Here is a 12,800-nt window from a genome sequence, read left to right on the forward strand (position 1 = left end):
ACGTTTCTCGTTCTGCATCCATTCAATATGAGAGCAGTGTTACAGCATAGCCACACAGCTACCAAGCTCTTCTGTACGTGAACCTGCTTTGCCCCTGGCAGAGAGGCACAAAGACTTACTGTCATGTGCATTAGTTAAACCCAGTGCAGCATTATATGAATATGAACAACTAAACTTATGTATAGTATATATTAAACCTTTTTTGCTTTTTCATCATGAAATATAGATAAAATATCCATATTTTTCGAACTGCAGTAGAAATATGATATGAAGCTGATAGTACATTGATGTATGAGAGATTCTTTAGGAATAGTATTGACTTCCATCTATCCATAGTTAGGCCCTCCAAACATGTCTGCAATGCCCACTGCTCGTTCTCATGGTGCCAATGTAAGAACCGTAACAATGTTTTCAAATGCAGCTGTTAGTGTAAGATCTCTTGCTATGAGGAGTTCAATCAAAAGGGTCACTCAGATGGGAGCTGTGTGATGGGGTGGGTTTTATTTGGGGTTCATTTTCTAATTCATCTGTTTTTTGTTTTACTTGTAATGGTGGAATCGATTAGTGTAGCATCAATTGTGGCTTCATAGGTCTGTGCATGTACTATGAATGTACCGTATGTTATTGATAAGGATGTAAAGATGATCATGTGATATGGACTTGCGCTGACAAAGTATTTGTCATTTGTCCAATGTTGTTTATTCTGCTGATTGATTGAATACATGATAATACTTAAAATGATAATAACATCCCATTCACCTTTAAACCAACTACTGATGACGACAAGGAAAAAACTCAAGAACTCAAATTTGGACAAGGCCTTGATTCCCAGTGATGACAGTGTTTGTGTGGTTTAGCTGACAGGCCTTTTAATGGGAGCAACCAGCGATGAGTTACCCAATTACTGTCTGTCACTGCCAGCCCAGTAGATTAACCCCCCCAACACAGTTGGAAGGAACATTATGGGGTCTCAGATGAATCAATGCCGATTCAAACAAGATGTTCTGTTCTGACATAAGTTAAAAGTCCTAAGCCTTATGTTCAGTGATAATAAGGCCCTTCTTCCATGAGAGTGCATGAGTAAGGCAGGAAGGCAAAGAGACATGGGTATAAGTCCAAAGCAGAGGATGACACTACAGAAATGCTGGCTCATTCTGATCCAAGTGGGCTATTTTACAGTTGACTTAATGTAAGTTTGACAGATTTTCAATTACCTGCTTCAACAAACTCTAGGCCTTGGTCCGACAGAACCACTTCTGGAAGCCCAGAGTGTTGGTCATTCAAAGACTGATATACAACCTCACAAAGAGCATGTTTAAGGAGTAAGCAACCTTAAAATAAGTTAATTAGCTCTAAAGATCCTCTTACCATCCTCCCAGGACTCGCACTGAGGCACCCTGCGGAAACACCATCCCAGAATCCTCCTGGTCTCTGTGGATCTCCCACATCTCCCCAGAGAACGTCACACCATCGTAGATGTTCATCTGGAGAAACAGAGTAAGTCATTAGAAAACATAGAGCAACATCTGGGCTAAATATATTGTCAAATGGATACAGTCTGACAGTCAACCTCAGCAAATTGTCTTTAAACTGAATTTGATTTATTGACTCAAAACAGGGGAACCATACAGTAATTAAATATCAAGGTTTTTCAAGGTTAGATCATATTTGTGTGACAGCTGAACTATGGTGGTTGGGTGTTGTTTTCATAATGATATTATTACAGAACGCTGGGTGTAAATGAACACAGTCAAGTTTTAAAAGCCTGAGGGGAAGGGTTTCCAGCATGGAGCCGGGTGCTGAGCTACGTGCAGCTGTGCAAAGAAGCACAAGATTGAACTTCACTCAACTTAGAGGCTTCCCTGTTAGTTAACACTATCAATGTTTCCCTCTACTTTGGGAATTGGGATTGAATCAATGTAATATTAGCCACTTTCAATGCAACATACCAAAACAAAAGGTAGCCTACACACACAGGCAAAGATTTTCAGCTGTCAGGCAGACACTGGAATAAGTTTCTAAGTGACAGAGTGAGGGCTTTGCATAGGCGCTTTGTTGCAATTTTTGTGGGACTGGTAAAAAAATGCTGAAACTTAAAATAACATTATTAACCGGTTTCCATGCTTTTAAAATAATGATTCTGTTCCCGAACTGTTCCAGGTTCTAATTCTGTTCCTCGAAAATGTTTGTTATTTTCTGGTTTTCGGTTCTGTTCCCTGAACCGGTTCCTACCCCTGGTTTGAATTGCTACAGTATCTTTATTTTGTTTGTCTATATACTAATGGTATTTACCGTATGATAATAGCTGCACTCATACATGAAGCAGGAATGTGGCTTTGGCCACATCACATCCATGGCCAGTGTGAACAGAAAAGTTGCTAATCTGATGGTGAAAAGTGATAGACATATTTTACTAATATCAATCGAACCTTAGTATTTAACCTTTATTCAACCAGGAAGGGCTCATTGAGATTTAAAATCTCATTTTCAAGAGCGTTCTAGCCAAGATAGGCAGCACCAAGTCATTACACAATTAGACAGACAGCATGAAAAACTACAAGTAATCTAGTAAAAACCATAGAATTCACAAGAGTATAACAAAATAAAAAAATAGCAAATTAAAAACATTGACAGGTCAGGGAATCAAAACTCACTATGCAAGAGATTTTGCAGAGCGCATCGGAGTAGGATTCTATTGCATTAAAAGCACAAATGGTCGCGAGTGGATGTGCTTGTTTTGAGATCAAAGCGAGAGCTGCATGTAGCCCTGTGTGCATATGTGTGCATATTTGTTCATATTTTTTGCTAGTTAGTTATTAGCGCAATTATAGCTAATTTCTGGTCAGCAATGGGGGAGTGGTTGCTTCCTACATGAGCACAAAACATGCACATTTCTAGCCATCTTTGAAAAATGTGTCAAGCAAAGAGCTTTTTTTATGTATTTAAAAGGGGCAGTGCTGTATTTTGAGACAGCAGAGGGTAGCATACATTTTTGTCTGATTCTCTGTTATAATAATAATGATATGAGAATAATAATGAATTTTATTTTGTAAAGTGGTTTCTTTCATCAAACACAATACAACAACATTTTCAGTCACCTCATTGTCTTAAGGACAAGTGGAAAAAAGACCAATGTAATGTAGACCTACATTGAACACCACACATTGGTTGCTACTGTAGGCTGAATAATAGAACTGCTATTTCCATGTTCAAATGTTATGGGATGTTTTTTATACATAGTTTTTTTAATGGTAGCCCACTCTGGTAGGCTTAGATTATGATCAAATAGCCACAGTTGCCTACTTTGCCAATGTTAAAACTGGAATTTCAAGTGTGTACAGCCTCAGTGTTCACAGTAAACGGGCGCCGGAATTTGCACAGAATTTTCACAACGTCCAAGTTTGCGCTCAGAAAACCTGAACTTTGCTCAGCACCCCAAGAAATTTGTGGGAACATTGGTGTTGAGTGACTACGCCTGAGGCCCCGAGCACATTTCTGATGACAGAAAGGGAGAGAGGAAGGGGGGCCAAGGAGGAAGGAAAGAGTGTCGTTAGTCCCCTAACCAGCCCAAAAGATGCCCCAAGCAGTCATTATAGAACAAAGTCTCTTCTATAATTAACACTCTGTGTATTTTCATTTTTTTCACTCCTACCAGGCTACGAGTGTCTGCCTGCTTTCATACTGCTTTAATTGCTGCTTTCCTCCCTTTGTTTCCTCCTCGATAACAAATACTTTTCCAACGCGGCTAACAGAAAACCGTGGTTGTGCGGTTGCAAAGCAATTCCATTAGTGATTGTGTGAAACAACAATGTAGACAAAACCTCTGGCACTCAGTGCTTTGTTCACTGCCTGTGTTGTGAGCCTATAAACTTCATAATCTACTGTATGTAAAACCGCATACAAGTTGTTTGTTGGACAAAACCCATTCCTGATTTACATATACAGTGCTGACCACAGGAATATTAATATGATTGTGATCCAAGTTCCTGACTCACTGTTGCATTCAGCTCTCAAGGCTGCAGACTAGCACTGTAGGTGGTTTTCCCTCGTCATTCGAGTGCTATAGAAGAGACCCGCACTCCTCTGCACAGATTCTGACAAACTACAGCCCTTGATAGCAGATGATAGCTTTCAACAACAATTAATAGCCCGTTGCATAATCGCAATCTCATCTTCCTTTATGACAGGCTTTAGGAAGAGATTAAACTGAAAAGATGAGTTGCTGCACTACTTTCTGCAGCCTGAGGTATCATTAACTAATGAAAGAGAAATGTTCTGTCCAGCTCAAAGGCGGTCTGGCATCTCCAATCTATTCAGCAGCACAGCGATTAGGAGGCAGACTGCCTAAAACGTTAAGACAGTCATTAAGATGAGATCGGAAATTAGCACGACAGTGAGAAAGTAGAGGGCTCATGTAATACATGTGATCTCACCAGTGTAGGCCTTGGGATGACCTTCCCATAACTCCAATTTCCCCCCTGAAATGACATCAACAGGGGTCAAATATTAACATATATTAGTTCTAAATGTCAGGGTGCATAACCATTTCTTTATATAATATTATTGAATACAAATGTCAGATGATGTTGAATTTACCATGTCAGTTGCTGTTGATGGACAGTTGTTATCACTGAGGCGCGGAATGAGTTTGGCATGATGTTTACGGTTGTCATCATCAGGCTCTAGCAACACTGGATGCACTGATTTCAAATACTGATACATTGGTGAATCTGCAGGTTTTTGGATTGTAATCCAAGGGGTGGAAAGATTCTTCACGTCCTTCATTGTATCCCTATCTCGAGGTCCCATAATGAATAAATCAGCAGGAAGTGGGCCCTCCTGCTTGCTGCTTTGGTCTCCATCCATTCCCTGGCCATCCCCCTCCTTATCCTTCCCCTGACCCCTGTTGAAGAACTCCCATAGGGGGCGCCGTAGAGGAGGGGTGGAGGGCTCCTCTGAGTCTGCGTCTGTGTCGGAGTAGCCGCTGGACTGCAGGCGCTCGCTGACCGACTGCAGCAGGGACAGGATGGACAAAGAGGAGGATGAGGCTAGCTGCTCCATCCCTACACCTCCGCTCAGACTCCTCAGCTCCTCTGTGGCCGGGGGCACCATGAGGCCCCTGTCCTCCTGCGACAGGATCCCCTCTGCCTCGCTGCGAAGACTGTCCTCCTCCACGATGGGAGACAGCGAGAAGGGGTAGGCCTTGGCCCGCCGTACCGTGGGGCTCAGCATGGGGCCTGTGTCATTGACGAACACTGCATCCGTCTCCTCCTCCTCATCAATGATGGAGAAACCACTTGCCTCCATGTCATGGAAGGCAAGATGGGGGACAGGGAGGAGGGGGAGGAGAGGTTCCAGGCCTGGGGCTCTCCGGCCTCCTGTAGCATGGAGCCCAGCTAGCCTGCTGCCCAGGTCCTGGTGAAACCCTGCCATAACTGCTGCGGCTGAACCTGCACCACTGTGTCCCGGTGTCTCGTAGTCCTGACTCTGCTGCTGCAGAGAGATGTTGCATCGATACGCGCTCACCGAACTCAACTGTGGCCTGTCCTCATTACTGGAGTCAGTAGCTGAATTAGACACAAGGCCCTCTGAGGTGCTCAGGTCCTTGGGGAGTCTCCTTGAGAAAGAGGGGTCCATGCTGATAGTGCCTGTTGTTCTGCAGTGGGCCTCATCTTCTTCACCCCCAGAGTCAGAGCCCTCTGAGAACACAGAGGCTAAGTAAGTCTCAACCAGTACAAAGCTTTGATCCCCACTGACCGGGATGTCATTCAGCCCATTCAGCCCAACTTTCAATGATATTTCAGGGCCGCTCTCTTGGCCGTCATCACAAAGCATTATACAGGCATCAGGCTTCTGACTTATAGCATGTCTGACTTGAGATGGTTCTAGTGAGTTTGGGGTGTGTTTTGGTCTGGCTGACATGAGGTTTGCCTCAGAATTGCCCTTAGCTTCATATTTGGAACTTTTCCTAAGCAGATCAGGCTCAGAAAATGCTGTTTTGGTTCTCAGGTAAGTATTGTCATTCAGAGTGCTGTTGAGCTTATTGGCACTTTCCGAGTTATTGGACACAGAAGCATGACCATATTGAGCATTACCGTCTTGTTTAGGACTATGTCTATTGCTTTCGATATCATCTTTGGCTACGTGGTCTGCGCCGTCTCCTACCTGTGTTTCTTTAACGCCTAGCACCTCGTTACAACTATTGTCCCCTGAAGTGCAGAGCACTTGATCTTTGTTTTCATTAGTTATCCCTGAGACAGACTCATACTCAAGACCCGCTCTCATTATTTGAATAATATCTCCGTTATCACCATAGAGACGTGGTTTCTCGAAGGACACTCCACCGCCCAAGAGAGGAAACACATATTTCTGGTGCTTATTACCACTGTATTCAGATTCAATAGGATCATTTGGCTGGGAATCCTCTTCCCCTCGCGGTTGCTCATTAGCATTAGCATCCATTAGCCGTTGACCTTTGACCAGTAGGTGAAGACCAGTGCCTTTGGTCCCCTCGGCACAGTGTTCTCCCTGCCTGTGGTCTGAGACACCGGTGGTGGGGGCACTGCTCTCACAGCCCGGCCCAGGGCTGCTCCTGATGTCAGTGTCCGAGCCTGCGATAGACTCATACCCCGAGGAGGGGGTGGACCTGGGGCCCTCCGATAGAGGGTTGGGGTTTAATGAGAGAGTCTGTTCTGCCGGGACGGCATCCCCCCTCTCTGAAGGCTCTACCTCCACCAGCTTATCCGTCTCGAAGGACCGATCCACGTCCTCCTCCTCCACTCTGCCTACGGGTAGGACCAGGTAATTCTCCTCACTGGCCTTCTGGAGCACTTCACCCTCCTCCAACTCAGAGGATTCGACTCTCTCCAGGGCCGCTAGAGCATTCTTCAGAATGTTATCCACCATAATTTTAGACTCCAAATGAAGGGCCTCCTCAAACAGATTGTCTGGAGGACCAACGTCCCCCTCCTCCTTCCCTGACTCAAAGCAATGCAGTCCAGCACCAGGGCCTGTAGCCAGAGCATCCCCAGAATCTGAGTGCCTAGTTGCTGGAATGGGTCCCTGGCTTTCGGTTGCTGATAAAAGCGAGGCAGACGGTGAAATGGGATGCGGAGCCAGCTGGCCTCCATCACCATCGGAAACAGTGGCAGGCAGATGTGTGTGCTGCGCAGTCCCCGTGGCGCCTGGCCACGCAGCAGCAAATGAAGGTGACCCAGTCTGAAAACAGTGTGCAGATACGGTTTCTATCTGCTCACTTAGCCCTGTGTCTCTGTCCCCATCTGTGTCCCTGTTCGTATCCTCGCTGGCCATTTCTGCATGAGTAATTTTATCCCGTGGGCTCAGCTCTGCACTGTGGGTCTCACTGACTGCTGTACTAGTCCTGGCATCAGCAGAGTCCTCTGTGGGTGCGGGAGGGGAGCATGTGACGGAGCCAATCCCAGAGAGAGAATCCTTGGCCTGGTCTCCTACAGTAGCCAGGGATGTCTCTCCGGATGAAGGGAAGGCACTTTGACTCACAGCCCTTTCTGCTGTCTGTGTTGTTAGTGGAATGTGACTAGACTCAGGTCCAGTTGGACACAAAACAGAGTCTGTTTCCGAAGTCCAAGCTCCTCTCTGATTGGTTTCTGAGGTTGTAGCTCCAATATGATTTGTCAATACAGTCTGAATGTCACTTTGTTTTGAAATGGCGAGTTCTAAAGTGGAGTGTGTCACCGCACCCAAGGTGCTGCCCTCTACACCTGAATTGGGGGATTCCACCTGCACCTGGTGCCTCCGCCTTATTCTGCGTTTGTCCCTCTGGCCACGGTATGTTCCGTATGTCACCACAGGCGGACAGGCCAGGGCCAGGCGCCGCTGATGCTCATCCACCGCCTCTTCAACTTCACTCAATGGGCTGCTGTCTGCCACTGCTTTACCCTCTCGGCATCCTCCCCTGTGGCCTTCCGCCTGAGTCTCCTCCAAGGCTCTGTTCCTAATACACAGAGAGACAAGGTGAATTAGAATACAGACAAGAACACACATATTCCCTCAGTGCTGCTTTGGGTGAGGAGAAGGGGGTTAGGTGATTCATACATACACAACCGTTCAAAAGTTAGGGATCACTTAGAAATGTCCTTGTTTTTGAAACAAAAGCACATTTTTTTGTCCATTAAAATAACATCAAATTGATCACAAATACAGTGTAGACATTGTTAATGTTGTAAATTACTATTTTAGCTGAAAACGGCTGATTATTTATGGAATATCTACATAGGCGTACAGAGGCCCATTATCAGCAACCATCACTCACTCAAGCTCAAAATGGCCAGAAACAAAGCACTTTCTTCTGAAACTCGTCCGTCTATTCTTGTTTTGAGAAATGAAGGCTATTCCATGTGAGAATTTGCCAAGAAACTGAAGGTCTCATACAAGGCTGTGTACTACTCCCTTCACAGAACAGCGCAAACTGGCTCTAACCAGAATAGAAAGAGGAGTGGGAGGCCCCAGTGCACAACTGAGCAAGAGGACAAGTACATTAGAGTGTCTAGTTTGAGAAACAGACGCCTCACAAGTCCTCAACTGGCAGCTTCATTAAATAGTACCCGCAAAACACCAGTCTCAACGTCAACAGTGAAGAGGCGACTCCGAAATGCTGGCCTTCTAGGCAGAGTTGCAAAGAAAAAGACATACCACAGACTGGCCAATAAAAATAAAAGATTAAGATGGGCAAAAGAACACAGACACTGGACAGAGGAACTCTGCCTAGAAGGCCAGCATCCCGGTGTTATTCTTTAAAAAATCAGTTATTCTTAAAAAATATATATTTCCAGCTTGACTGCTAAAAAAGCCTTTCGTATAACAGCGACAATGTCTAAATGGATTCTCCAAGAGGACTATAAATACAGTACATCAGTGGAGGCTCCTCAGAGGAGGAAGGGGAGGACCATCCTCCTCAGTGAACTTCATAAAAAATAAAAGTTATCCTTTTTAGATAAACTATACTAAATATATTCACATTTGACCAAATAATTGATTAAAACACACTGTTTTGCAATGAAGGTGTCACAATTGTCGTGGTAATCATACTCGGACCAAGGCGCAGCGTGCGTAGAGTTCCACATGTTTAATTTATGAAACTCACCAAAACAATACAGAAACAAACTAAACGTGAAGCTAATGGCGTGCTCACTGGCAACTAACCAGAAAACAAGATCCCACAAAACCCCAGTGGGAAAAGGCTGCCTAAATATGATCCCCAATCAGAGACAACAATAGACAGCTGCCTCTGATTGGGAACCATACCAGGCCAACATAGAAATACAAAAACTAGAGTACCCACCCTAGTCACACCCCGACCTAACCAAATTAGAGAATAAAAGGCTCTCTAAGATCAAAGCGTGACAGAAGGTCTCCAGTAGCCTCAACAGCACTCTGTAGGGTAGCACCATGGTGTAGCCGGAGGACAGCTAGCTTCCATCCTCCTCTGGGTACATTGACTTCAATACAAAACCTAGTAGGCTCTTGGTTCTCACCCCCTTCCATAGACTTTCACAGTAATTATGACAACTTCCGGAGGATGTACTCCAACCTATTAGAGCTCTTGCAGCATGAACCCACATGTTGTCCACCCATTCAAAGGATCAGAGAATGAATGTAGTACTGAAAGCATAAGCTACAGCTAGCTAGCACTGCAGTGCATAACATGTGGTGATTAGTTTACTAACATTACTGCATGATTGTAGCAGGTTTACTTACACATTAGTTCTATTAGCTATGTTGACTAGGATGTTACTTTAGCTAATATGGGGACAACGATGTAGGCTGTGTGTAGCGGTTATGACATGGTTTGGCTTGTAAAGTTTTTTTCACCTGCTGTTTTTTTCACCCAGCTGATGTGTTGTGCATTGAAGTCTACAAAGGAAGGGAAAAGGTGAGAGGAGGAGGGTGCATAGAGGCGAGAAGGAATACAACATGGTGTTTACGCGTGATCATGGGTGTATTCATTCCGCCGATTCTGTTGAAAAATGTTTCTTAAACGGAAGCAAACGAAACCGGGATAAACATACCTGAATTTGTCCAATAGAAACGCTCGTCTGCAACTGTTGGACTAATGATTACACCCTAGATAAGCTAGATGCAGGCAAGAGTGTGGAAGGCGGTATTGAATGTGTCACTGTCTGTCACCTCAAATATTTCTCTCGACCTGTATGAACCTACGTTGTAAACTTTAATTCATAGGCTAGGTTGTAAGAACATCATGATGGGTACAGGGAAAACTTGAGTATCATGTAGTAGCCTAAACCTATTGCTTTTACATTGAACTGGGTGGATGGAATATGAATGACAGTCATCCAATATGCTGTAACAGAAATAAGGCCATGCTCATGGAAAAATAAATATGTGTCCTCCCTCATCATAAACAGCACTGACCGCCACTGCAGTACAATGACAAGGAGCAGATTGTTTGTCTGTAGCGTTGTCTTGATGGCTTTCAGACTCCAAGGCCCCAGGGGCATCAGTGCGGCGTGACAGCTCCAGGATACTGTGTACAAACTGTGGCTTTGACCCATCACAAACAGGGGCCCAGATAGATTAATTTTATAGATGGTTGACTGAGCCACAAAATATTAGTCACTGTGTGTATGATGAGGTGTGTGCTACGGGAGAGGAGACTTTGGGATAAAAACATGACACTGACTTTATGTGACCTACAGTATATATTATATTTCACCTATAGTTCTAACCTTGTATGTTTCCTTTTGAAAAATTACAGGTCTCCAACTTGTTAAAGGGTGTGAGCTAATCAAGCCACTTGAGTGTAACAACATGTTATCCAATGACTGTGCGAATCTTGTCTCTCTCTTTACCTTACCATATTGAAATAGATCCGTGGTCAGTACAGTGCAAATTGTCACATGAGTTGACGCTGGAGAGACAAAGCAGGTACGGGGAGTAAAACATTTAATAAAGAACGGACAAGGAACGAGACTTGAACAGCGTCGGCATACAAGAAAACAAAGACAAAAAACAATCCATGCAGCAGTCGGGAACAGAGCAGGGAACTGACAAATATAGGGGAGGAAATAAACAAGTGATGAGTGAGGCCAGGTGATTCCAATAACGCTGATGTGCCTGACGAGGGAAGGCAGGTGTGCGTAATGGATGATAGGAGTGCGTGATGCAGGGCAGCCTGGCACCCTCAAGTGCCAGGGGGGGAAGAGCGGGAGCAGATGTGACACAAATGGATGTCAAAGCACTAATCAGGATCGAGAAGGGAAACCAGGCTGGCTCATTCCTGCAACTTAGCCATGCTCCCACGTCCTGCTCACCAGCCAAATGGCTGAAACCATTCCAACCAGTGATGCTGTTCCAGCCCTGCCAGCATCTCGGACGCACAGGGACAAATCATTACAAACATTTCCCCTACATGCTGTGTGTGTGTGTGTGTGTGTGTGTGTGTGTGTGAGTGAGTGAGTGAGTGAGTGAGTGAGTGAGTGAGTGAGTGAGTGAGTGAGTGAGTGAGTGAGTGAGTGAGTGAGTGAGTGAGTGAGTGAGTGAGTGAGTGAGTGAGTGAGTGAGTGAGTGAGTGAGTGAGACAGAGAAAGCAGAGAGAGAGAGACAGAGAGAGAGAGAGAGCTCAAAAATAAGCTACTAGTAAATGTCCTATGGTAAGGCTTTCAAAGGCATTCTCAACCTTCACAAGTCAATTGCTCTTGTGTTTTTAGTCTTGAGGTAACATTTAAAGTGCCTTCAGAAATTATTCATACCTCTTGACTTTGACTTATTCCGCATTATGTTGTGTTACAGCCTGAATTTAAAATGAATTAAATAGATGTTCTTTCCTCAAACGTCAGCATCCACAACAGTTAAATGATAAAGTAGTTGGCAGAATAAGTGTGAAACCATCAGCCCTATCCAGCCCTATCCACCTGCCTGCATCCTCCCTCCCCACTCGGAAACCATGCCTCCCATTCTCGCTGACAATAATTATAATGCTATAACTTCTAATAGTAACTGTATCCACTGGTTAAATGGGAGAGAGTGAGGTTGTTGCCATCTTAGAGCTATAAAATATTTTGCTGCAGTGCTGCCTGCCAGCAGTAATCTTCTCTGATTGATTAAGAGATTTAAGGGGCTATCATCGCTAAGTAACATAAAATACTTATTTTCCACCATAATTTGCAAATAAATTCATTAAATTCATTAAAAATCCTACAATGTGATTTTCTGGATTTTTTAGTTATAGTTGAAGTGTACCTATGATGAAAATTACAGGCCTCTCTCATCTTTTCAAGTGGGAGAACTTGCACAATTGGTGGCTGACTAAATACTTTTTTGCCCCACTGTACATGATTTTTTATTAACTAGTAAATAGCAAAGTGTTTAAATCATTTCTAACTTGTTAACAATTTAATTTTAAAACATGTATCTTACAAAAGAGTTGTTTAATCTAACTGCTTAATTATTTATCTGTACATGGAATTGTATTTATTTTTGTATTTTTTTCTTCTGATCTTTACAGGAAAATGCATCGGGCACTATCTGATGTGTGGAGACATTTCACTGCAGCTAATGTAGAAGGAAAAGCTGTGTACATTTGCAAATACTGTGCCAAATCATATGTGAAGAATGCAACAAAGATGCAGAATCATCTGGCCAAGTTTATACAGTTCCCTCAGGGCTCACAACAAGCAACCTCTATATAACTTGCGACAGTTTCTTTATTCCTGATCAAATAAAGTGCTATCCAATCTCGTAACTTAATGTGATGTATACGGTAATAGAGTATACTTTTTTTTAATAAATGTTCTAATTCAAGA

The 12,800-nt window shown here is 43.9% G+C and overlaps 1 protein-coding gene across 3 annotated transcripts in view; it reads right to left on the reverse strand.

Annotated features, from left to right (window-relative positions):
* Positions 1 to 12,800, reverse strand: part of LOC110533553 (uncharacterized) — an 83,076-nt gene that overhangs the window by 24,147 nt on the left and 46,129 nt on the right. For all 3 annotated transcript variants that reach the window (XR_016483628.1, XM_090186221.1, XM_021617881.3), the window contains exons 4-6: positions 4,597 to 7,972; positions 4,434 to 4,478; positions 1,369 to 1,484 (exon numbers count right to left, since the gene is read on the reverse strand). Coding sequence is in view for 2 of the 3 variants with exons in the window: in XM_090186221.1 (XP_090042347.1) it covers positions 1,369 to 1,484; positions 4,434 to 4,478; positions 4,597 to 7,972 (3,537 nt within the window). In the remaining variant the exon portion in view is untranslated. The remainder of the gene's footprint in view (positions 1 to 1,368; positions 1,485 to 4,433; positions 4,479 to 4,596; positions 7,973 to 12,800) is intronic.

The sequence above is a fragment of the Oncorhynchus mykiss genome, chromosome 10 (genome assembly GCF_057628025.1).
Source record: "Oncorhynchus mykiss isolate SJ-2025 chromosome 10, ASM5762802v1, whole genome shotgun sequence".
NCBI classification, from domain to species: domain Eukaryota; kingdom Metazoa; phylum Chordata; class Actinopteri; order Salmoniformes; family Salmonidae; genus Oncorhynchus; species Oncorhynchus mykiss.